Below are 22,665 nucleotides of genomic sequence, written 5' to 3' on the forward strand. Positions count from 1 at the left end.
ATATCTGATTCTATCCACTGTCCCTGCTCGAAACTGTGGCCTAAAAACCTTAAAATAAATCTTTTAAAATAAATAATAATAAACCCATTTCCTGCAGTAAGTGCTTTAACTACTGAAAATGAATGACAAAATGTTATACATGTTACACTCAATCTGTCACAGAAACATTGTTAGAACGCTTTATTTGATCTCTTCTCAGTTTCTGATAACGACTTGGGAGTCTGACTACACTAAACCTTCTCCTGAAAATACCAGAGAGCACAGCCACATATAGAAACAAAAAGAACACACTGACCTATTGGGCTTTGCTTGGCAGTAATTACCACATCATCTATTATCTATCGCAGATGCTCAAACAACCGAAACCAAAGGATGTTATTGTTTCGTATAAATGAGAGTTATTGCTATAGATATTACACACAGACACACATTCCACATTGTTTCACAACATCCCCGAGATGAGCTCACGAATAGCTGTGCAGGGGATCACTAACAAAAGGTGTTTGGCTTATCCTCCCTCATGTGGTCCAAAAGGTCATTGCTTTCATGTACAACTGTGTGTTGAAAGATGAGTTTTGAAATGAAATTAAAAAAAAAAAGGATGATGATACTGTAATGTCTAATCTGCTCTGGTTATAAATAACAGGACAGATAGGAGACAGTAAAAGAAGTAAAAAGTCAAGTGAATATAGTAAATGATGACTGAAAACAAGCAAATCGACAGTTGAATACATGGTGAAGTTAGCTGAATAAAGGCAATACAGAAAACTAATAGTTGCTAGCGGTTGACTGTTAGCGCCGTAAGTCAGCCCAGTAAAAGAGACAAGACAAGTGGGACCTTGAGAAGACTGACCTTCCCCTGGCTTGCAGTAGGGTTCATACTCGTGGTCCATGGCACAGGTGACCATCTTGAGGATGCGGTGGACAGCGCTGCTGTGAAGTCTAACATCCAGTGGTCCCACAACCAGCCTCTTTATGGATGTCTCTTGAACAGTGGGTACAACCTCCTCCATACTCACTATAGAGGAGTCCTGGGAGTCTTTAAAGAAGCACACACACAAAAAATACTTTAAAATATGTATAATATGGGAGCACATACTATATGTGCTTTTATCGTGTCAATTCGTCTGTCAGTCACTTTTCAAGTTACATTTCAAAAGACAAAAGTCTGTGTAATCCATTTCTGCTTCTATCCACTGTCCTTTCTAAATAAAAGTACAAAAAGCCCAAAAATAAACCTTAAACAAAATAAACAAAATCCAGATATCCTAGGTAAACAATCTTCACGTCTGATCTGCTAAAGCATAAGAAAACGCGAGTGTTATAATGCAGCAGTAAGGAGCAGCTCACAGAGCTGTGAACCCCTTAAAATTATGAATATTCCAAATGTCCAGTTCTTTCACACAGCTGTCGCCTCATTCATTGCAGGTTCCTGTTGCTGAGGTTTACTTAAAAGAAGTGGGAAGATAAATTACAGTTAGGCAGAGAGAGGACAAAAGGTCAAAACCTTTTTCATTCCTTTTACATTTCACCTTTGCATCAAATATGCGCGGTCAGTAAAATAAGGATTTGGCCGAATCTATTCACTGAAATCGATCTAACTCAAATGTGAAGTCAATTGTTACTGTGTCCTGAGGTTTGTTAGATTTTAGGTTGGCTGAGAGTTTATGTCAAGTCCCTTGGCAGTGAAAACTAATTTGTTTGGTTGACACTGGATCTGGTCCACGTCAGAGAAAAAGAGAAACACTGACAGAAGAGAAGCATTCCAATCGGCAAAAGTAACTACGCTTGTCCCGCAAGAGTAGGTAATGACACTTATCCTACTGTCAGAGTCATCTCTGACAGCTCAGAATGACAGTATCAATGTATTTTTTAATTAAGATTCTTATCTGTTACTGACAGTAGAGGGAAACAATAGCTTAGTCAGGAAGAGGTAAAGACTGAGAGAATTCAAATGAAAGAGACAAAGATGGGGTAAGTGAAAGAGAACAGTTTACATTGGACGACTAATGAATTCAAGTAACTGTTCCGGTTGAGAATAGGTTCAGTTAGATGATGTTTCTTGTTAAATATAGAGGAGGCAAACTTACTAATTTCATCAAAAAATGTGTTCACCAAGCATAGTCACCTCACACCATACTGAATATGCAAAACGATTACCGTAGTTCAACGCAGGCCATTAGGCCACTATCCTGTTTCACATATTCCAACTGACAATGAAATGGATTAATTTAAATCGAGAGTGTTCTCAAAACTTGAATTTCAGTTGGTTGTCATGGTGAAACTTTCACAGAGAGCAGCTTTTAGAGACATTTGATACATATTACATTTAAATGGTAAAGAGCTGTATTTCTTAATGGAGCTTTGGTTAGAAAAAAAGAAATCTTGCCCATTTTAGCATGTCTGGCAGGAAGAGTGACATCTAATTAGGCAAGAGAAGCCTATTCACTTTCTCAAGAGCTTACAGGTAAGGCGACTGGGGGAAACAAGGTTTCAACAAGCAACAGGGAGAAAGAAAGTCAAATATGTGTCAGCACAGACTAAACACTTCTGACAGTTGCCCTCAAGGCAAGTTTGGGGTGAGATAGAGGACAGGAAGGGTCAAGGACCAGATGCTTGTTACTCAAATAAAGACAAGCTAGTTTTTAAGTCTCTACAGCGATATTAAATAGAGGACAGAGAGGTGAGACAAGAAAGATGAAAAGACAAAGAATATAAAATAGAAAGAAAAAAAGGTGAAGGCAGAGAGAGGAAGAACACTGCAGATATATTAAAGAGATGGTGAGGTGAACAAACACGTTTTCTCAAGGAGGAATGAATGAATAAGACAATACCCTTGCCACTGCTGTTCTCCATTGTGTAGAGATAATCCATGTAGAAAGCACCAAAGCGCTGCAAGCCCACTATCTCCGTGTAGGTCTCCTGTCAAACAAAAGCAGTGTTAGGTAAATATGGCCAAAACAAAGCAAACAAGCAGATAGCATTTAAGAGTGGCAGTGACTGAGGTCATGTTGGATGCAGCAAAAGGGGTCAAATCAGAGAAAGAAAGGCTTACTGACGGATTGATTTATGAGAAACAACCTACTTAAAAAGGGAAGTAAAGTTTCATTAAATTGATGCTTGGGTGTTACTTAAAATAAACATCTTACATTCTTATAAGAATGTATAACCAATTCAAATACTCTGACTGGGACTATGTCAGAAATGTTTAGTTGAAGTATTCATAAAGCAATGTGCAACTTTTCAAGGCAAGAAAATGATATAGAATGCATTTATAAATTACAAATGTAAAACCCTGAAATAGTTTTTTTAAAAAGATCTAACTTAGCAAAAGTGGGTATTTATTGCATGTTAGCTCGAACTGGGTAATTGTTTATTGTTAAAACATAATTACTCATCATCATTGGTTTTCTTTCACACTTGTACTGAACATGAAACCACTTGTGAACAAAGACAACGAATAAGCAAGAAACAAACAAAGAGGAACTGCACTTCCTTCAAACAGCCCTATGGCAGACTAATCCACTAATACTCTAAATAGAGCTTTATCACATCGTCGGGTTAATAAGTAACATTTATTAGAGGACCTCTGATGGCTTTGGCATGCTTTTGGATCAAAGCCATTTGCTGGTTTCGAAGCGGCTAATGAATTAACACTAAACTCTTTGACTTTCAAGTACCGTTAGATGGATGGATGGATGTCCAAACAATTGCTTCATTGAGGGTCATGACTGTTTCTGAGCAAAGTCAACACTCGAGCTGTGATGGCTGATGAAGGGAGCAAAGAGTTATCTTGGATAACCGCTGTAACACTACTATTTACATAGTGGCCAAATTCCACTACTGCAGCGAGCTGACGGGTGAACGACAAATGATCTCAGTGGAACTGATTTAAATATGATTTATTGAGGTAAGGCAATATTTCAGTTAAAAGGGCAAATTATAGTTTATTTAGTCTATTGTATGGTAATAGCTTTCTTTTCGGACAAAAACTATAGAAGACCTAAAGTAATAATACCATATGGCCATACTAATTTATGTCTGACAACATGTTTTGTTCACTGTTTGGCAGTGGCAGGCATCTGAATCTCTGATTATAAAAGAAAACCATGTTTTAATGTAAAAAGAGATGTCTTTAGGATAGAAACTCTTTATAACCTTGTGATTAGTGGCATCAAGAATGAACTCAGCCCTGACTCCGTTGTTCTCTGGACTGCGGTAGTCAAAGAGGGAGTTGGTAAGGTAGGTCATTCCTTTACTGCTCAGGCTTTCCCCACAGCTGAAGAACACTGCATCCTGTGGAGATGCAGAGAAAAGCAAAGCATCAAATTATGAACAGGTATGAAGGGGAGGATGCAAAGAAGTTTAAGAAATATAGGATCACAAAAACAATCCAGCCCATCCTTCATAAATTAACGTTATGTAGATGTATGTTCATTTTGAGTCATTTATTTGAAGGAGCAATATGTAATATATCTACTGAATCAAATCATTAAATTACCATTCTCATACCATCAAACTAGAAGAAAACATGCTATACTGGCTTATCTGCTAACAGTGCAGCAACCAGTATGTCCTCCTTCTAAGCTCTGATTCCAGTCCTGAATGGTGTATATTTGTTTTAACCAGAGAAAATAGATGGTGTTAAATTACCCAATTACAGGCGTTTTGGATGCCCCTGTATTTCCAAAATACGAGACCAGTTATCATAGCAAATCAAGGAAACTGGCAAGCGAGGGGGGGGGGGGGGACTCTTTCCAATTTCTTTAATTTGGACTGTAACACCGATCTTAAGCTAAGTGTCAGAGTGACATATTGCTCCTTTAAAGTGACACACTACGAGTAAGCAAAACCTAAAGCTTGGAAAAATAAAATGCAAATGAAATCACACAGCACAAACTGTATTTGTTCGTGACTCCTGAAGTATTGTCCTAGAAATAGATTGAAGCGAAGACTACAGACTGGTTAAGTAAGTGGGAAACTTAGATTACATGATTCAAACTTATTTGCGGTTCAATCTCTTAATGAAAGAAATCAGACCACCTGAAAGCTTTTGGGAGCAATCGAGGCACCAGGGGACGTATTGCAGGTGAAAATTTACTTGCTTTAAGGCTTTTAAATTAACTTTTGTTATTTCTTTTTACCTCTTCTCGTCGGTTCATGTTGTCTTCAAAATCCCTTACTCCCATGATACCTTTCAGGCAGAGGGCCCGGCAGCCAACAAAGCCAATCTGACAATTAAAGAAGGGCTCCCCCATCATCAGAACCTGGGACAAAAAAAAAATGATTTTAACCAGAATTCAAATTGCATATCTATTGTGATCTAAAAGATAAACAACATAGATTCTGAATGAACTCAGAAGTCATTTCAACCAGTGCAAGAAAAACAGGACTGTACAGTAATAAAGAAAAGAATTCACTGATTCCAGCTATCATTAGTACTTTAAGCCAGAGTGTTAAGACATTTGAGGGGAGACTCCTCTCCTGTCTTTTACACAAGAATATAACTCTAGGATGTAACTTTTCTGACATCAGGCAACAAAACCTTTAAAGTATTGAACTTGATTAACATTAAACATCACGATGAAGCATAATAAATAAACAGTTGAGAGCTCAATCTTTTCAAGTATTTCAAACAGGAATCTTCACAACAACCTGTTTAAGGCTACACTGGCTGCTGTGCTGCTCAGTTTTTGGAATCCTTAGATTGTAAAAAAAAGAGTGGGTCAGACAGCTTTAATTTTCCCCTGAGAGTGGGTTGTGTATGACTGTGTGGTAGCAGTTCAGTAGCCCCAGTAACCAGCAAGAGTGTTTCTCTCTCCCTCACTGTGCCTTTGCTTCAGCCAGACAATCATATAAACTTTATGTTTCACCACACAATAATTACAAGGCCTAGATTTCCCTGTTTTACTAGCCATCACTTTTGCCTTTCAACACTCGTGCTCTTTCGGTTCCAGTTCAAACTGCTCTCAATTTGTTCAAGCAAGCATAAATTATAGAAATTGGAGCTTTAAAATTTGGTCAAATGAACCTGTATTTATTTGATTTTTTATTTAACATGGATATACAGTAAGATTGGTGCTGTAACATTAAAGCACACACAAGTTCCTGATACACTGCTTTTAGTGTTTTCTGCAAAATGCTCATTTGAAACAACTTTAAGCGGGAGCCTTTAAAAAACATAATGATAGAAATAAAGACAACTAAAAAGGAAAAGAAAAAACAGTTTAGTTATTAATACAGTGTACTTATATTTTACTTAAATACATATATAAATGTATATATACATATGATGTGACATATGATATACATTGTTCTTTTCATTTAATTTTATTTATACAGACAAATATAATATATATGTACATTTTTGATTGTTTTCTTGTGTGAATACTCTGTTCTGTACACATGATTCAAAATAAACTTCACACTTCAAACTTCAAATACAGTGCAGCTATTAATGTAACAGGCTCCTCATAACACAACCAGGAAGTGATTTATGCATTCAAACTCTTTGCAGAGAATAAATAGATGATCTTGGGATGGACTCAGACATAGATCCACCATGGTCAAAGAGTCCTTGAGAGGGTTTAAAACCCTAGTTAAGCAAGTTAATAAAAGGAATCAAAAACAATTCGAGGGAGAGAAAATGGAAGACATGAAGCAAAGAACCTGTGCTGGAAATAAAACTGTGCTTCTTTGGTTAGGACTCAGTTTTAACGCATGGTGCAGACCCAGGTGAGCTTATGTGGCTTCCTGAGAATGAAAATAATAAATCATCTGATCCTACCTCAATTGTGATTCCCTCTTGCTCCAGACACAGGACCTCTCTGGACTTGACTTTCTGAGGGCTGTAGTAGCTGCTCTCTGACTGGGTTTCTGTCAGCTGAAAGAAAAAGCAGATAAACCAAATCTACTGAAAACCAATTTAAAGTACTTAATATTTAGTCCAATAACAAAAGATGAAAAACTCAAAGTCCTTTGCCGTTTGTTAACAGCGTGAACAGAAAAAACATAAATTGTTCAAAAATTCTCAAATATAAGTTTTAGATGTCAAATACTTTACTAGTTCTCATATGACTAACTATGGCAAAAGTGGAGGCTTTTTAACAATCTATTATTATTTCCACAGCTAAGGCTTTGGGTCAATTATTGATATAAAACTTACATTGTGCAATAAAATAAAATAAAAATGCTCATAACTAATACATCAAGTCTCTGAGTTGAAGTGTTCAAGTGAAAAAAGACTTTGTGTGTTAGAAAATGTTAAGTTAAAACTTTTGGTATACAAAAAGGGAAAATTCAGTTTTGTTTCAGGCAATAGTTGGGGTAAAAATGTAAATGTATCGAGTGTGGCTGTGTGTACCCTGAGTTCCATTGATAAAGCAGCTGTATGAAGCCTTCAGATCAGAAACCATATGCCAGCTTTAAGCCTTTTTAGTGTTGACTGTAGGCAAAGGCATTCATCAAGCCACGTGAAACCAATTTTTATCTGTTTTTAGGGGAGCCCCCTTTCTGGCTTGTGAGGAATAGAGTAAACCCTGAATCAAGCTCAGTGCTTAACATCTAGAGAGAAACAATACATGTCTTTGAATTTAGGTAAATTGATATAAGAGGATTTTTGTGTGAAGAGATACCGTGGAGGCATTAGAGAGAGGAAAGGTTTTAAAAGGTTGAGGGTTGACAAAACTAAATACTTTTGTTCTATTATTAATCATGGGAAGGAGGTGCAGTGCAAAAACGTGATTTTCCTTATCATCCCAACTAATGGAGCTGTGACTTGCCTGCCTTGGATTAATAAAGTCCTCTCAATTTTGAATCTGAAGTATCCTTTCTCACCCTCGCTCACTTCCCCCTTTTCTTCAAATTTGCCACAGGACAAAGAAATGAATGTAAAAAAGTTCCTGAAATTGAAAATTAACATAAGTTTTATATTTTAATAAATGAATAGATAATACTGGCAGACAATTAAATTGGAATTGATGCAGAAGGGAAAAAGGGGAACAAGTGGTTAGTATTACAACATGCACTGCGTTTGCAGAAGTCATTTAGTGTATTGCTAATTTGTCTGATCAAACAGATTTTAATGGTAGTATGTCAACATTGTAAAAATACCTCTTGTCTCAGTGGCTGTTCAAAGATATCAAATTCCCTTAAATACTTCCTTGTAGGAAAAAGACAAGAACTCTCCTCTCAGATGTTTGCTATTACTCAGACAAGAGGCAATTAATTGATTAAAAGAACTTAAACAATACAGAAACCACTCAAACATTTTTAGAAAGCCTCAAACATACCATACCTCCCACTCGCTGGTCATACATGCTGTCAAGTTAAAACACACACACACACACACACACACAAAAAACACACGTGCAGACGAGGAGAAATGAGAGAGCCTAAACCCAAAGGGAAACAAAGATGAATTCCAGCTATTCTGAGTTAACAGGAGGGATTAACATTTGAGATCGATTTCTAAACAGTCATTGTGTTATGTTTAAAACATAAGATTGACCCAAGACACCAGCTCGAGGTTACACTATCCTCTACTGTACCGCAAAAAGAAGAAAAAAGATTGGAATGTGTTTAAATATGTTGATTAACACATTTCATTTTTAAAAAGGTTGTTCTAAAACAACATGAAACACTGTTGTCATTTCCCCCCCCCCCTCCCCTGCATGTTTTTACAATAAAACATTTTACAATAAAATAATCTTCTGTCCAAACGTTACAAAGGACATCTGTTCAAGTTCTCATTCACTCACTATAGTTCAGCCATCTCTTATTCTCATTGACACTATATGACTGTAAATATGAAGCACGATAACAGTTCTCATGCATCAGTTCAAGTTATTTGGAAATGAGATTTAAAAAAATCAACACCCAACTACCTTGAAGGTCACAGAAGCTTTGGTGCAGTAAAAGCCGATGGAAACAATAGGGTCTTTGGATGCATGCTGTTGGGGGTTGTTGTAGTTGCCTCTTGTCTCTCTTTGCAGGTAGAGGCCTTCCTCACTTTCATCTTCTGCGCCTACGATGGCTGGGACAAAGGACCAAGCCCAGGACACCCAACCCTCGTTCTCTTCAAGACTGCCAGATGGAGTGTAGAGATCTGGAGTTGAGTACTGGCCAGTCTTTTGGCTTTCCATATCCACATCCATCCCTAAAGTGAATAAGTCTATGTTAATTACAATGCACATGCAAGTCCAATTTGAAAAGGAATAAGGAAAGTCCAACAAAGATCTCTTTTAAAACACTTTAAATATTCTGACAGTTCTGATGCTAACTGTCAAACCTAGAAAGACAATATAGAATACACAAAATAGAAACAAAGCATAATAGGGAGGAAAAAACATCCAAACAGAAGAATACTAAAAGAAAGAGGTCCATTATCAAAAACATTAACATTTTGCATTTGTACACAGGAGTGCATGCAAATTTATAGTTATCTAAATCATTGTTCAGAAAAACATCCAATCCCCACTTAGTAAGCTCTACTGCAACAGATAAATCAATATAAAGACGCAGGCTCGGAACGTAAACTAGTCAAATACAGAGAATAGAGAATAGAATGGAGGTATATGTGCCCAATGCACGCAAAGTCGATGCCTTGAGGTCATTTAATAAGCAATATGCTTTAGCTGTCAACTACAAAAACAAAACCGAGCGAGGCAGTTCCACGTTAGTTCCAGCATGCAAGTTGTGTGAGAAAGTGCGTGCTGTGGAAGAGGGCACATCCTGTCAGCCGGAATCATTATGGCCAGAGCTGTATAAGTCTGACTTAATACACAGCCTTTATATAGGCAAGCAGTGAGAAATTGTGGGATATATTTGTTGAAAGGCCACTAAACTGAAATCAGGGGATATAGGTCGCTTTAAGCAATAATCAAAAGTGCCAAAATTGCCAAATGGTGCAGGTGAAGGAGGAACCAATCCTATTACCAGAAATAATAGCGGGAGGAGGTAGGGTGCAAAGGATTGACTGCACGACGGGCCACTGTAAGAACATGCCTCACAAAACATGATGAGGTTCATGCAGTAAGTGGAGGATGAAACAAAGAGAGGCTTCAGTAAGAATTTTGAAAACAATACAAGTCTAGCATGAGTGTCCCTCCCTGTTTTCAACAGACTATTTGAAGTTACTTATGTTCCCCAAACCTCCACGCACCGCCTCAGTCCCTTATTCCGACCTCTGAACTAATCCCATCGTGTGTGTTTCTGTACAAATCAGTAGAGGGGAAGCTGATGTCAATACACAAGAATGTGTAATCCCATTCCTTGCGGCCTCACATCCTCTGTGAGAAAACAATATTGTCCGTGAGGTCACAGCTTAAGAATCCCAGAGGCCAAGGCGGTGAAATTATGACATATTTTAATTAAATCTTTCACTTTGCGAATTGGCAGCTGAGAATCTTTTTACACCCAAAACCCCATCTCTCAGTCCCAATCTGCTTTCCATTTTTCCCTTTTTGTTTTCACTCAGTGGAGCCTTTGAGGTGTCAGCTCGACAAGTTAATCCCTTTCGCTTCACATCATAGCCTGACGAAGCCTACATTTGAATTTCGAGGCAATCAAAATTAAAGGACAATTACCAAGTGATCAAAACAGACTGGCTTCAGGAGACTTTGAAGTATTAATCCAAAGGATTGAGTGAAAAATTCCCAGAGAAGAAAGTAGACTGGCCTAAATGCATGCTGCAGTGGAGTGGAGAACTGTGACCACACAGGTGTGGCACACATTCAATCCTGTCACTCTGCAACATCAGAAGAGCAGAAGCTTGACAGGACTTCTTTACAACTCAAAATCAATAAATGTTCAACCTTATCATGCCATGCATTTATCCATAAACAGAGTTCAGAAGCTCAGATTTGATATGGAATTTGTCATGGTTGGTGTGCATTCATACAAGTTTCCAGGCAGTGGGTTACATCCCATTTAACAAGGGAGAGGGTGTTGTAAGTGAGTAAAGCTTAGTGACACTGATACTGTGAACGAGAGAGGCAGTGCCCTCGCAGGCCAGTAGATGTCTCTCCATGTTTAGAAGGGGTTGTTGGCTGGTTACCTGACCAACACTAAAATAATTTTAGACAATTAAGATTATGACCCGTGTATTCATCACTTGGAGTACTTCTCCATATTGTCACAATACGGTGCATAAGCTACAGTATTCTGCTATAAAGAAAGGAACATGTAAGTACATTTTAGTAACATATTGTTTCACTTGAACATAAAAATGTTTTTTAAATTCTTTTGAAAAGTCAAGGCAGGAAAATGTTAAACCCTCTGTGGGTTTAAAAGCTGTTCATCCATGGCAATAGTCTTCTAAACTCGATGGCCTCCACATCTTCACACCAATATTAAAAAGCTTAAAGTTTAATGAAAAGAGGCCCTGTCACGTCATTGGAGTAGCATAAGGGAGCCATATGAGGTTTAAGGAGGAAGGATAGCCTGTGGCCTGAGGTCGAGACAAGTGTAATGTTCCCTACCAATCCAAAAAGTTTTGGTGTCGCTCATAAAGGATATAAAAAAAAAAAAACACTCAGTCCTATACATGCCTGTACCTGTGTACAGCTTATGCTTATACACAGAGACATAAATGTTCACTCACACAAACAAACACACATTTTGCACACACTTCAGCGATTGAAAGAGAGCATATCTGATTAACTATTTTGTGATTATGAATTGGATATTTCAATCTGAACTCAAAGCATTAGAAAACTGTTTTCCGCAGTGTTTACATTGGATTTCTTTTTGTTCAGTGTTGGCTTCTCTCCTAAATACAAAATGTCTCCAAACAACCAACATTGCTTCCATGTAGCAGATTGTACATGTCGTTGTGAGTCTGCCCTCAAAAAATAATCAAAATAATCGACATGCGCAACATTATGTTGGTTAGAGGATCGGACTGTAACTTACAATTCATTTTCGGCAACCTAAATGTTTTTTTTTTAAAAAACCATCACAATATCAGAATAAGTGAACTCCAAAGAAAACCCTGTGGTTGAGGGCCTTTTAAACCAAGAGGTAAAACGTCTATATTTTATAGCTACTGTAACCCTTCCTACTAGACTAGGAACATACGTTGTTTATATATCATTGAGTGAGCTGCTGCTAATGTAAGGGCAACACAATACCAACACAACTACTTTGCTGTATAAGCACCTTCCAAAGAGGCATGTACAGAGACATTGTTGGTACTGAAAGATAATAACTGTAGATGATTCAACAAAGCTAATCAAATACCTTTGTCAAATTGATTTCAATCAGTGGCCATGTAACAGTAGCTAATGATAGTTTCCCACAATCTACACTTCACTATAAACAAATGTGTTGTTCAGAAAAGTCAAAATATATGCGTTTTGTAAGACAATAAAAAATATATAAATGGAAAAGGCTCTATGTGTTAGTTAAGAGAAAAAAATTATAAATAATAATTAATTCAAAAGGCCTAATTACCACCTAAGATACGAACACCAGCCTATTACTGTACAAGCACAGACAATAGCCCCTTGACCCTCTTCAGCTTCTTTTCTTGTCAATTACTTCCAGCATAATAAGATCTGGGGGCACTTCCACAGTTCCACAAGCTCGTCCCTTCTTGTATATTTTTGTGATGGGATACTAATTCATTCTCAGAGCCTCTACATAGCCGTAGCATGACACAGACTCTCACATCTGGCATTGGACACTGAAATGAAAGCTGCGCCAACTCAAAGCAAAAGTCCAAGGCCAACAAGCACGGAGTGTAAAGAGCGAATGGTCTGTATTGTGATGGGCTGCCTTCTTCCCCTCTGCCCACCCTTTCCTTTGCACATTCATTTGCTTCTGGTGCTAAAAAAGACGAATTTAGAAGAGTGAGCAGTTGGGAGAGTTGAGACATTCAGAATAAAGATAATAAAAGTATAGTCTATGTGTATGCATGGGATTGTGTGTGACATTCCTGTCACTTCCTTTCATGCTCCTTTCTCTCCTACCACATGAAGGGGATCAGGCCCGATGACAACAGTGTGTCGAGTTACACACTTGGATTTTATTTGGAGCAAGAGGAGTAGTCAAAGTGATGCTTAATGTCCCATTTAGGAACAAAAAGCAGTATATATGCAAGGATGCAGCTCCTAGAGGCATCAAGGCAACAAGCAAAACATCATGAGATAAAGATGCAATGTAAGGGAAAAAATCAGAGCTGTCTGCACAGTCTGATGGCTAAGTAACCAGTTCAGACCTTTGGACCACACTTTTGAGTGTAATGTTACTAATCTGCTCGGACCGTAGTATACCCAACTAAAGCAGAAAAGCTGCATTTCAGTGGTATATCCAATTCCAAATGAATTTAATGGAACAGAAACTGGCTATAGAATGTCTTAATTTTTTTTAATTCATAAGCCAGCATTTTTTATTTTGTTAGTGTAAATGTATTTGAAGAAATAATTAAACCAACATCTCCCTTACTTAATGAACTTGCACATGCAACTACCACTGACAGTAACAAAGTTATCAATTCTCCTATAATAAACAATCTACTATAAAGACAAAGAAACAAGTCAGAATGAAGGACAAATGAGAGACAAAGAAATTGATGTGTCGCTGTTCTACCAAAGACACCTCACTTACCAGGTAATATTGTTACAGTCTCGTTTGCATGGCCACTGCCCTCTTCACCCTCGCCCTCTTTGTGTCCTCCAATTTCCCCGTAGTAGAGGGAAATAATCAGTTCTAAAATGCGGATAAACATGGGCAGCTGCTGATCAGTAATGGACAACTTCAGGCTCTCAACCATCGTCTGGATCTGAAGGGGGAAAAAATGGGGATAAGAAGCACAAGAGATGGTTTAAATTTTGAAATATTTTCACTTAAACAATCTGCTTGGTTTTAAAATGTAATACAGGCCGAACCACTTGTGTTGGTGGGAACCACATCAAAAATGTAAGCTTCTTTAACAAATTTAAAAACACAGATATTGTTATAATAGCATAATGACATGAGACAAACCAATAGAAAAAAAGTATGCTTTGAAAAAAGGCGATTGCTCAGATATGGTGCTGCTTACTTTGATGACGGATGGAATCTTTGAATTAATGTTGTCGTAGGTAAAATGGAGGCGTGTTCTGAACGAGCATTTGTACAACAGCGGGTCCTGGTAAAACTCAATCTTGCCACTGGCATTCCGCTTATCCAAGCACACAGTGCAGTCAGCAAAATTGATCACTTTCCTGAGGACCAGCTCTGGGGCTGTGTAAAGAAAAAAAAAACAAAAAAAAAACAATAACAACCAAGATTTTGCATTGAAAACAAAAGAAGTTGACCCATTGGCACTAATAAAACTCATATGCATTTGACATGTAAGCACAGAGTAATGTGCACCTACTGAGAGTTATCTTTAAACAAAGACAAATGAAAACACAAACACTGACAGGAACTGGCCCTTACAGTAACTCCTTATCGTCTGATCTATGAGATCAAGAGAGTTGATACAAAGCAAGCAAAACACAGCTGCTGTTTATTGGGATGTTTGTAAGAGATGCAACAAAGTCAGTAGAGATTTTTGTTGGGCCGCTTTGTGTGTTGTTTGGTGTTGCATTTGGTTGATCAAGCATCCTAAAGTCTGAATTGTGACTGTTCAATGGCCCCTCACAAACTGATAAAAGGGGCCTGTACTACGAAGCAGGATTTGGGTTTAGCAAGGTGACTTTCAATCCTACGAGGGTCATTCTTACCTGGGTATATCACCACGGTAATTTACGCTGCACACCTAACCTGCTGCGGAGAAGGTGATGTTGGAGATAAGAGATGAACCTGTGAAAATCTCCACCCACTGACCAATCAGAATCATGATTTTACATTACAATCCGCTAAGTTAATGATTATTATTTTTTACTGAATCCTTCATTCTTCAGCAGAGACTAAAAAAGCACCGGAGCGTTTGAGTTGTGTTTTTAAGATGAGAAATTACAAATAGCTTTTTATGGCTTTGAATTATATTTTCATATGAACGTTTAGTGTCTCCATTCTGATCTGTTTGTGATTGTCGGAGCTGCAAAATTAAAATTGAATTACAAAATAGTTGCAGTTTATGCGCAGGGGATAAGAGGAATTCCATAACTTCATCTTTACGGAAAAATTAACCAGATTTGGTGGGAAAAAACACATTTTCTGAGAAAACATCAGTCAATTATTTTGTTGTTATTTATTCTACATTTAACTCAGGATTTCCCTTTGTCTATTGTCTTGTTCTTGGTCATCTATTACCATTTTATCATCTTAATTATTTCTTCTATTGCATTTTATGACTGAATTGTCCGATGTTTATCCTTTCTCCTGTGTTTTTTCTTCACACATATGATAGGATCTCCCCAGTTTGTCACGTATTGTTTATTCATAAAATATGTTTTGGGCTTGTTCATTGATTGTCTGGTGTAAATGTTGACAAAGTTGCTACTAATTTTTGTTTCTGTAGAGCCCTCTGCGTTACATGCGACCAACATAATTAGCAATAAGTATGCTAATGCTTGAAATCTCCAACCTTTTCCTTTACCTGTTCTATTATTAAATGTGAGCTCTTTTCTATGTCAAGGCCCCTCTGCATTGGACCACAACGCTTCCAAACAGAGTGGGGAGTTTTTCAAAAGCGTGAACAAGAGAGTACTCTGGCAGCTGACGTTGTACATTTACACTAAAGCCCTGTTTAAACTTGTCTGATTTGTTTATTTTACCTTAGTTTGAACTGAAAAAATTAAACACTTACTGTAATATATATGTTTGTGTCTCAATGGATTAACTAGTTAATCCCACTACCAAGGAATGTAAGCAGCCATTGCTCACCAGTGATGTCCATGAAGGCCCTCTCCCATACATCGTCCACAGTGTAACACTCTGCTGAGGTAATGTTGACCGACAGCACAATGTCATCCTCCACATATTTCAGGATCAGGTTGTTCACAACAATGTTCACGTTGTTTACCACACGCCTGATCAGGCTCTGCACATAACCTACAAACACAAACAGACAACAAACATGTTAAAATGATGAAATAATCACAAATGAAAAGCGTGTACTGAAAGAATACCTCATCACAAAGAAGACATAGCCAGATATCATTTAGCATGACACATTCATTTAGGATTGAGAGGCACTGTGAAAGAGTAAAACCACACCCCATAGTGTATAGGGTCAGACCGCTAACCCCTCCATCTCCCAGGGTTTCAAAAAGATTGGCTCCTGATATATTATTTGTTGCCAAGTACAGTGAAAAGAGCTACAGTACATATTTATGAGAAATCAATTGCTCTTCTCCTCTTGCTTTAGCAGGGCTTCATGTTCATTAAATTTATCTCGGATGTGCTCCTCCCAAAGGCATAACACTGTTTAACTACAAACTGTGCAGATACTGCCTTGGAAATATTCTTAAAAGCTTGTTAAATCACTAAGGACTTTGTATTTTTATTGAATACGAAGAAAGCATGATCTGTTTCGCCCAGAAACAGAAGCAGAGAAAAACATGCATGTTTAGGTCCTGAGCCAACAACTCGGAAGAGAAATATAAATATTACACACAGGGGAGTTGTGTGCATAAGAAAATAAAAACATACAGCAGTATATCTTCCTAACCAAAGTACTGATGACATTATTCATTCCTCTTATGTACGGTTAAAAATAATCACTAAATAAAAAAGAATATATAAACCTTTAAGGCATTTTCCTTATTTTCCAAACTAAACACTTACCTTCCAGAAACGACATATCTAAGCCAGGGCATAACAGAACCAAATGGTGCGGTTGATGAAACTATTTATAGAAATTAATTATTATACTGCCTACTACACAGACCAGACTTGGTATTAAAATAATCTAATTGACTATAGTCTTGCGAGTTTGTTGCCTGACAAAATAGAGTGCCAGGAAGAGAGGATGACATAATATAAACTCAACTCATAAACACAATGTGTGTTCGTGACATTCGTGCAAGATTTTGCATTGCTGTGTGTGCTAGTCCAAGTTGAAGTGTGTGCCTAGCTGCTTTCCTGCATGCATGAATGTTGCTGTGTATGCATATACGTGTGTGCCTGTGGTTCTGGGGTCAGTTGGAAAGCTGCTGTCGCACCTGCAGCCTGGGCCGTAAAACCAGCACTTTACCCCCTGCTATTTTCCTCTCTGGATCTAATTTACTCATGTCAGGGTGTCTCTCCTCCCCTCCTGCACTTTCATATAGTTGTTATACTTCTCCTTGCTTTGCACCAAGTCCAGGGCCACATTCCGCCTTTCTGCGAGCCATCACACTGCTCTTAACTTCTGTAAACAATTGACACAGCCAGCACCTGTGCTGCAGCCCACAGGGAAGGAGCCTACTTAAAACTGTTCAACCATAAAATAACTGGAAAAACCAGCTCCTTTATGCGAAATCAGAACAGGCCAAGTAGTCTCTTCTGTGCAATACAGGAAAGAAACACTATACTGTCCATTCTCAGTATTTGTGCTCTAAATGGAAAGTATGACTTGTAATGAGTCTTGCCAGTTGAAAACCAGGTCTCTCAATTTGATTATGATTATCCAGTCATTTGATTTAATTTCAATGGATTCAATATCACGATGCATCATAATGGATTAGATCCTCAATTTTCTATATCCTCACACAATGGCGTCTTTTTCATCGATTAAGACAACCAGTCAGATAAAACTTCAGTCCCTTTTTGTTAGTTAGAAAGATCTTTAGAAATCTATGTTGGGGCGCCGGTGGCGCAGCGGCAGCGCGCGCGCCCCATGTAGCGAGGCTTTGCTCCTCGCGCTGGCGGCCCGGGTTCGCGGGCGGCCCGGGTTCGCGTCCGGCCTGTGGCCCATTTCCCGCATGTCTCTCCCCGCTCTCTCTCCCCGTTTCCGACTCTATCCACCTTCCTTCACTATCATTAAAGGCAAAAGGCCAAAAACAAATCTTTAAAAAAAAAGAAAAAAAAAGAAATCTATGTCAAAATAAATGTCTTTAAATTGTACAATAAAATAAATAAAGTATAGGCAGTGATGGCTGGAAAATATAGAAGCAACGCAAGTATGCAATAATGAATTATATTCTGTCGCTTCATTAATGTAGAGTTGTGAATGCATCATAGAAGCGTTAAATGTCAATATGAGAGCACTCTCCTACAGGGTAACTATCACCATTATTGTAAGCCATTTGATTATGTTGGCCATTCTTGGCTAAGCTCCAACTGGAGAAAAGTACAGCAGTCATCAGAACAGAAGAAAGCTCCAGTTGGAGAAAGGGCCAACCTTACCAGTATGGGATATTCTTTATCCATAAATAGCATTTCCCAGCTAATACCAGAACAGGTGATGTATTTATTTTCTGAGCATAGGCCCCAGTACCAGGACAGGGGAAACACTGGACCAGAGATTTATGTCAGGAGTGTGCCTGTCCATGCAAATCTCAATCTACTTAAATCATACCCATACAAACTCAACCATGCATGCATACACAGTTCTTTGGACCCTGAAAGAAACACAAGCGTACTCAAATGAATCAAAGTGCATGCACTTACAATTAAGCATATGTATAGGTTAAATGTTGCATTGATTCATGTCATAATGCACATTGTGTGTTTCTGTCACAGGGCAGGAAACAACAATAATTTCTTTCAGACAGCTTGCAATCTCAAAATTTCCAAATTAAATTGGTCCAAGTATTTTCATTTGGATAAGTACAAACCCTGAGGACTGAAATCAGGTCTTTTTTTTTATTTAAGCTGTACAGGTTGCTTACATTTAATGATGCAACTGGATGGAGTCTTCTGGGTAAATAAAGTGTATCGTATCTTATTGTGTCATATTTTGGATTTCAATGTATGCATTTACTGGCGACAATGCAATTGAAAACAGTTCCAGTACAGAGCAATGGCCTGATGGATAAAGACTATATTACTATTGCTAACTTCCTTGTCCCTAACTTGGTCAGTATAGTATTGTATTGCATCATATTGAATCATAAGCAAAATTGGATTTGCAAAATGGCAACACCAACTGTACTCAAAAGAAGAAGAGGCTGTCATAAAACATTGGTAATTTCTCTACACAGATCAACATTTTGGATGTGGCAGAACCTAGAGAATTTAGAGTGGTATGAAGCTTAACCAATCATATCAGAGGTAGCAGGCTTAATCTAGATGTTAATCAAGACTTAGTGCTGATATCTAATAACATTTGTATAAAGAACATCACATTATAGAGTTAATAAAGTCTGTGTATAGGAGAGCAGAGAGATCTGGTTCTCACAAATGGTGACTACTGGTCCCCCACAAACAGCAGGAAATATAATCACCCACAGTCTCACCCAAGGTTAAAGCCCCTGGTCTTTGGTCTTTGTGTGGCTACCAATCCTGTAGCTTATGAATAAACACCAATTTTTTCAACCACAGGAAGATCAGACATTTTTTTAGAACCAGCATTTTTGTTGAAGATGCCGTTTTGAGTTAAACCAGCCACACTGTAGCAGAGCTGTGGTTAACCATCAAAAAAAAAAAGAAATAAAAAACTAATTTGAAACCCAGCATGAATCATCAACTAAATTTGTGGCATCTATTTGATATTTTTTTTGTTTTTTTTGCTCAATGGTTACTACTACTTGCTCAGCAACCAGTATTCACTGAGTTTTAAGAGTGCCTAATGTATTTTTCACATCTGACACACCTTGTTAACAGATCCATAAAAGCAGCTCTAATTAATTACACAGTATCTGTATAAACAACAGTAGGTACTTTGGATCAACACTATTGGACTATAACAAGTCCAACATAAGGTACTGATGAGTGTTATCCATAGAATGCTGTGCTGTCACCTCCGTTTAAGAAAAATCACCCTTTAAGTGCATTTAAGACCCCTGATAGGTTTGCTTTGTATCTTATTCTTAGGAAAACATCCTCTGCCTGAGTCATAGCAGGTTAGTTTTATTTCATCTAACTTTTCACCTCTACCTTTTAATTAGGAAGGTTGGAATTACACTCTTCATCTGTTTCCTCACTGTTATTGAGGTGCTGGGACCTTCGACCTCAGACTTGTCTCTACAGTCTGTGGTTGGTTAAAACTCCAGTGCACTTCTGGAACAGTGATTTGCACACATCTATACTAAAAGACAAACTCACACACAGGCATATACTCACATTGACACAGACACACACAGATTTACACAATCACACACACCTAGGATCTGTTGGAGGCAGGCCCGGAGGGAGATGCTGGGGTGTGAGGCACCCTGCTTTAACAGCTGGGGAGAGATATGATCTCATAACGTCAGGCCTGGAAATGGATCCTCCCCAGATACAACTAGCAAGAAATGTGGGTTCATACATTCATGCATACTAGCACTCGAGGAGAGAACCTCATTGTTAGGTGTAAGAATGTGACCTAAAGCTGAAGACCTCCACCTGTCTTTTGTCTTTTGATATTCTTTTTGTTTCCCTTAAACCCATATCTTGATGATTTTAGTCTCCACTTAAACCTCGTCTTCTCTCTGAATCTTTTCAATGACACAAAGACATTTTCATTTATTCCGGGGATTTTTTTTTAACAGTCTGATAGGTCGTTACAGTACATACCTTTGCAACCTGTTAGGACTAGAAATAAATTACAAAGGTTTTGCAATCAATAATACATTAAAGAAAAGAGAAACTGTCTCTCTCTCTGAGTAAGAGTTTACTTAGTGTCTTTATCGGTAAGAGAGAGTTTCCAATTGAAAGGGAAGTGTTCTGACACCATTTGAACAAGATGTTTTTGTGAGCTGCAGTAAAGAGTTGGAATACGGCAGACGTGGAATCCAAGGACTCTGTAGGAGGCATGTGGTCAAGTGGCCTTGTTGATAAGAACCATCATGATGTGATTTATCGCTGGTACATCCCCCACACTCTGTCCGGCTGATTTACAGCAATGCTGCACGGCTTTTCCCAAAAAGAATATTTCTAATAACGTAAACAAGTATCATCTTCTTATTAGTATGACAGTAACCTCTGCAGACTTTTGGCTATACTTACAAGCCAGTAGTTTAAATCCAATGAATTTGTATCTTCAACGTTCTAAGAATGGCAGAATAAAAAGGACTCGCTTTCTTCTTTAAGTCATTGCCTCAGTCTCACTCTACAACCATGTACTCCCCCCCCACCCCACCCCACCCCACTGAGGCCTCCACACCTGCTCTGGTGGTCTTTCGCTTACAGGGGAGGTGGAATAGCCTCACTGGCCCCACAACCATCACTCACCTGGGGGCAGGTCGGGGTCACTGGGGGCAGCCTGCTGGAGGCGGCGGGGCTTGGCCACAGCCTTGGAGCTGTCGGAGACACTGCGACTGGTGGAGCTGGAGCCACTCTCGTGGTCATCCTGATGAAAAAACAAACAAACACTGGTGAGGAAAGGTAGTGTTGATATTGACAAGTTTTGTCCAAGCAAAGGGAATTTGTGCACTTGAACTAGATCACAGTTATTTAATTAAAAATAGATCAAAATAAAACTAATTACTTATCCAGATCAAAAAGAAGTTATGTTTTGTTTTGTTTTATTAAAAAACAAAATTGGGTTGTTTTATTGTGTTAAGATAATTCTTTGTTTTCCTGCTTATGAACTAAGGTGGTAAGGTTAACCAAAACACAAAATGAGATAACCTTTAGCGGACGGGGGTCCGAGGGGGTCCGAGCCAAAAATAATCCAAGCCAAACTGCAGTAGAATCCCTCATTTCTTTCCTACTACTTTGTGGAGCTTAAGATATGGATTTACAGGCCAGTAGACATCTCTGACAGCTTTGAAAAGATTGATTACCAATCAAATCATGTTAGCTCAAGTTCTGGGGAACAATATGACCATCTTAACCTTTGTTGTCTTGATCTAGTTAGAGATGGTCATTCAAATGAGCCAAACACCTTTCCTCCTGATCAACAGTGTTACTGTAACACCACAACTATTTGAGTTAACTACAAAATATGAAGTTACTACCCAGTATCAATAATGCCATTCCAATTACTGACAATCCAATTTAAAATAACACAATAATCTTTACTTCATGTAAAACCGCCGACAACAAGCGCCAACAAGGCCACTGTAAACCATTGTTGGTCGTTGTTATGATACGAGAAGATCATTTCCACACCGCTGCTACGCATCATTTGTATTATAGGTAACCTACAATGTCTGAGAACAATGTCTGTTAAAAAGTTGAAAATGGCACTGACGTTGTCAGCCCTTGGTCAAAGTGGAAAGAGAAAAGAGAAGGCGCAGGCGACCAATAAGGAGAATGGGTAAAAGCATGGATACTACAGTGGCATCCTCAAGGGGCTTTCTCGAACCTGTGTCGAGAGCTGCAGATAAATAAAACCTTCGAACGGCCAATCAGAGAGATTCCTCTCACTGACGTCGATTAAACGTGTTGAATTGGCCCCAAAAAAAAGGGGGGGGGGGGGGGGGGGGGGGGGTTTGGGGCCTGTCGTCTGCACAAAATTCGAGTAAGCACTCCCTCTCTGTATCACAGCTGCTGTTTAAAATGATTCTCGAGAGGAACTGTTGTATTATTTACAAAGCACATACAAGCTGAGTTCCCATGCTTGTGCTACTGCTGGTACCATGCTGAAGCCCTACCTCCAACCGTGCCAAGGAAGTGGTCTGGACCTTCTCCGGAGGGTCTTGGACATTGTGTTTGCAGTGT

General features: G+C 38.5%; 1 protein-coding gene across 5 annotated transcripts in view; it reads right to left on the minus strand.

The window, feature by feature from the left end:
- The window catches only part of vps13b (vacuolar protein sorting 13 homolog B), a 265,939-nt gene that overhangs the window by 228,270 nt on the left and 15,004 nt on the right, over nucleotides 1-22,665 (minus strand). For 4 of the 5 annotated variants that reach the window (XM_079344752.1, XM_079344753.1, XM_079344751.1 and 1 more), the window contains 10 exons: nucleotides 21,232-21,349; nucleotides 15,817-15,984; nucleotides 14,045-14,226; nucleotides 13,609-13,783; nucleotides 8,886-9,157; nucleotides 6,788-6,883; nucleotides 5,145-5,267; nucleotides 4,159-4,296; nucleotides 2,835-2,922; nucleotides 854-1,039 (listed from right to left, as the gene is read on the minus strand). In XM_079344752.1, the coding sequence (XP_079200878.1) occupies nucleotides 854-1,039; nucleotides 2,835-2,922; nucleotides 4,159-4,296; nucleotides 5,145-5,267; nucleotides 6,788-6,883; nucleotides 8,886-9,157; nucleotides 13,609-13,783; nucleotides 14,045-14,226; nucleotides 15,817-15,984; nucleotides 21,232-21,349 (1,546 nt within the window). Of the gene's footprint in view, nucleotides 1-853; nucleotides 1,040-2,834; nucleotides 2,923-4,158; nucleotides 4,297-5,144; nucleotides 5,268-6,787; nucleotides 6,884-7,781; nucleotides 7,871-8,885; nucleotides 9,158-13,608; nucleotides 13,784-14,044; nucleotides 14,227-15,816; nucleotides 15,985-21,231; nucleotides 21,350-22,665 lie in introns of those variants that run through there. The other variant, XM_079344755.1, reaches the window with a different exon arrangement.

Source organism: Symphodus melops (genome assembly GCF_947650265.1).
Source record: "Symphodus melops genome assembly, chromosome: 5".
NCBI lineage: Eukaryota > Metazoa > Chordata > Actinopteri > Labriformes > Labridae > Symphodus > Symphodus melops.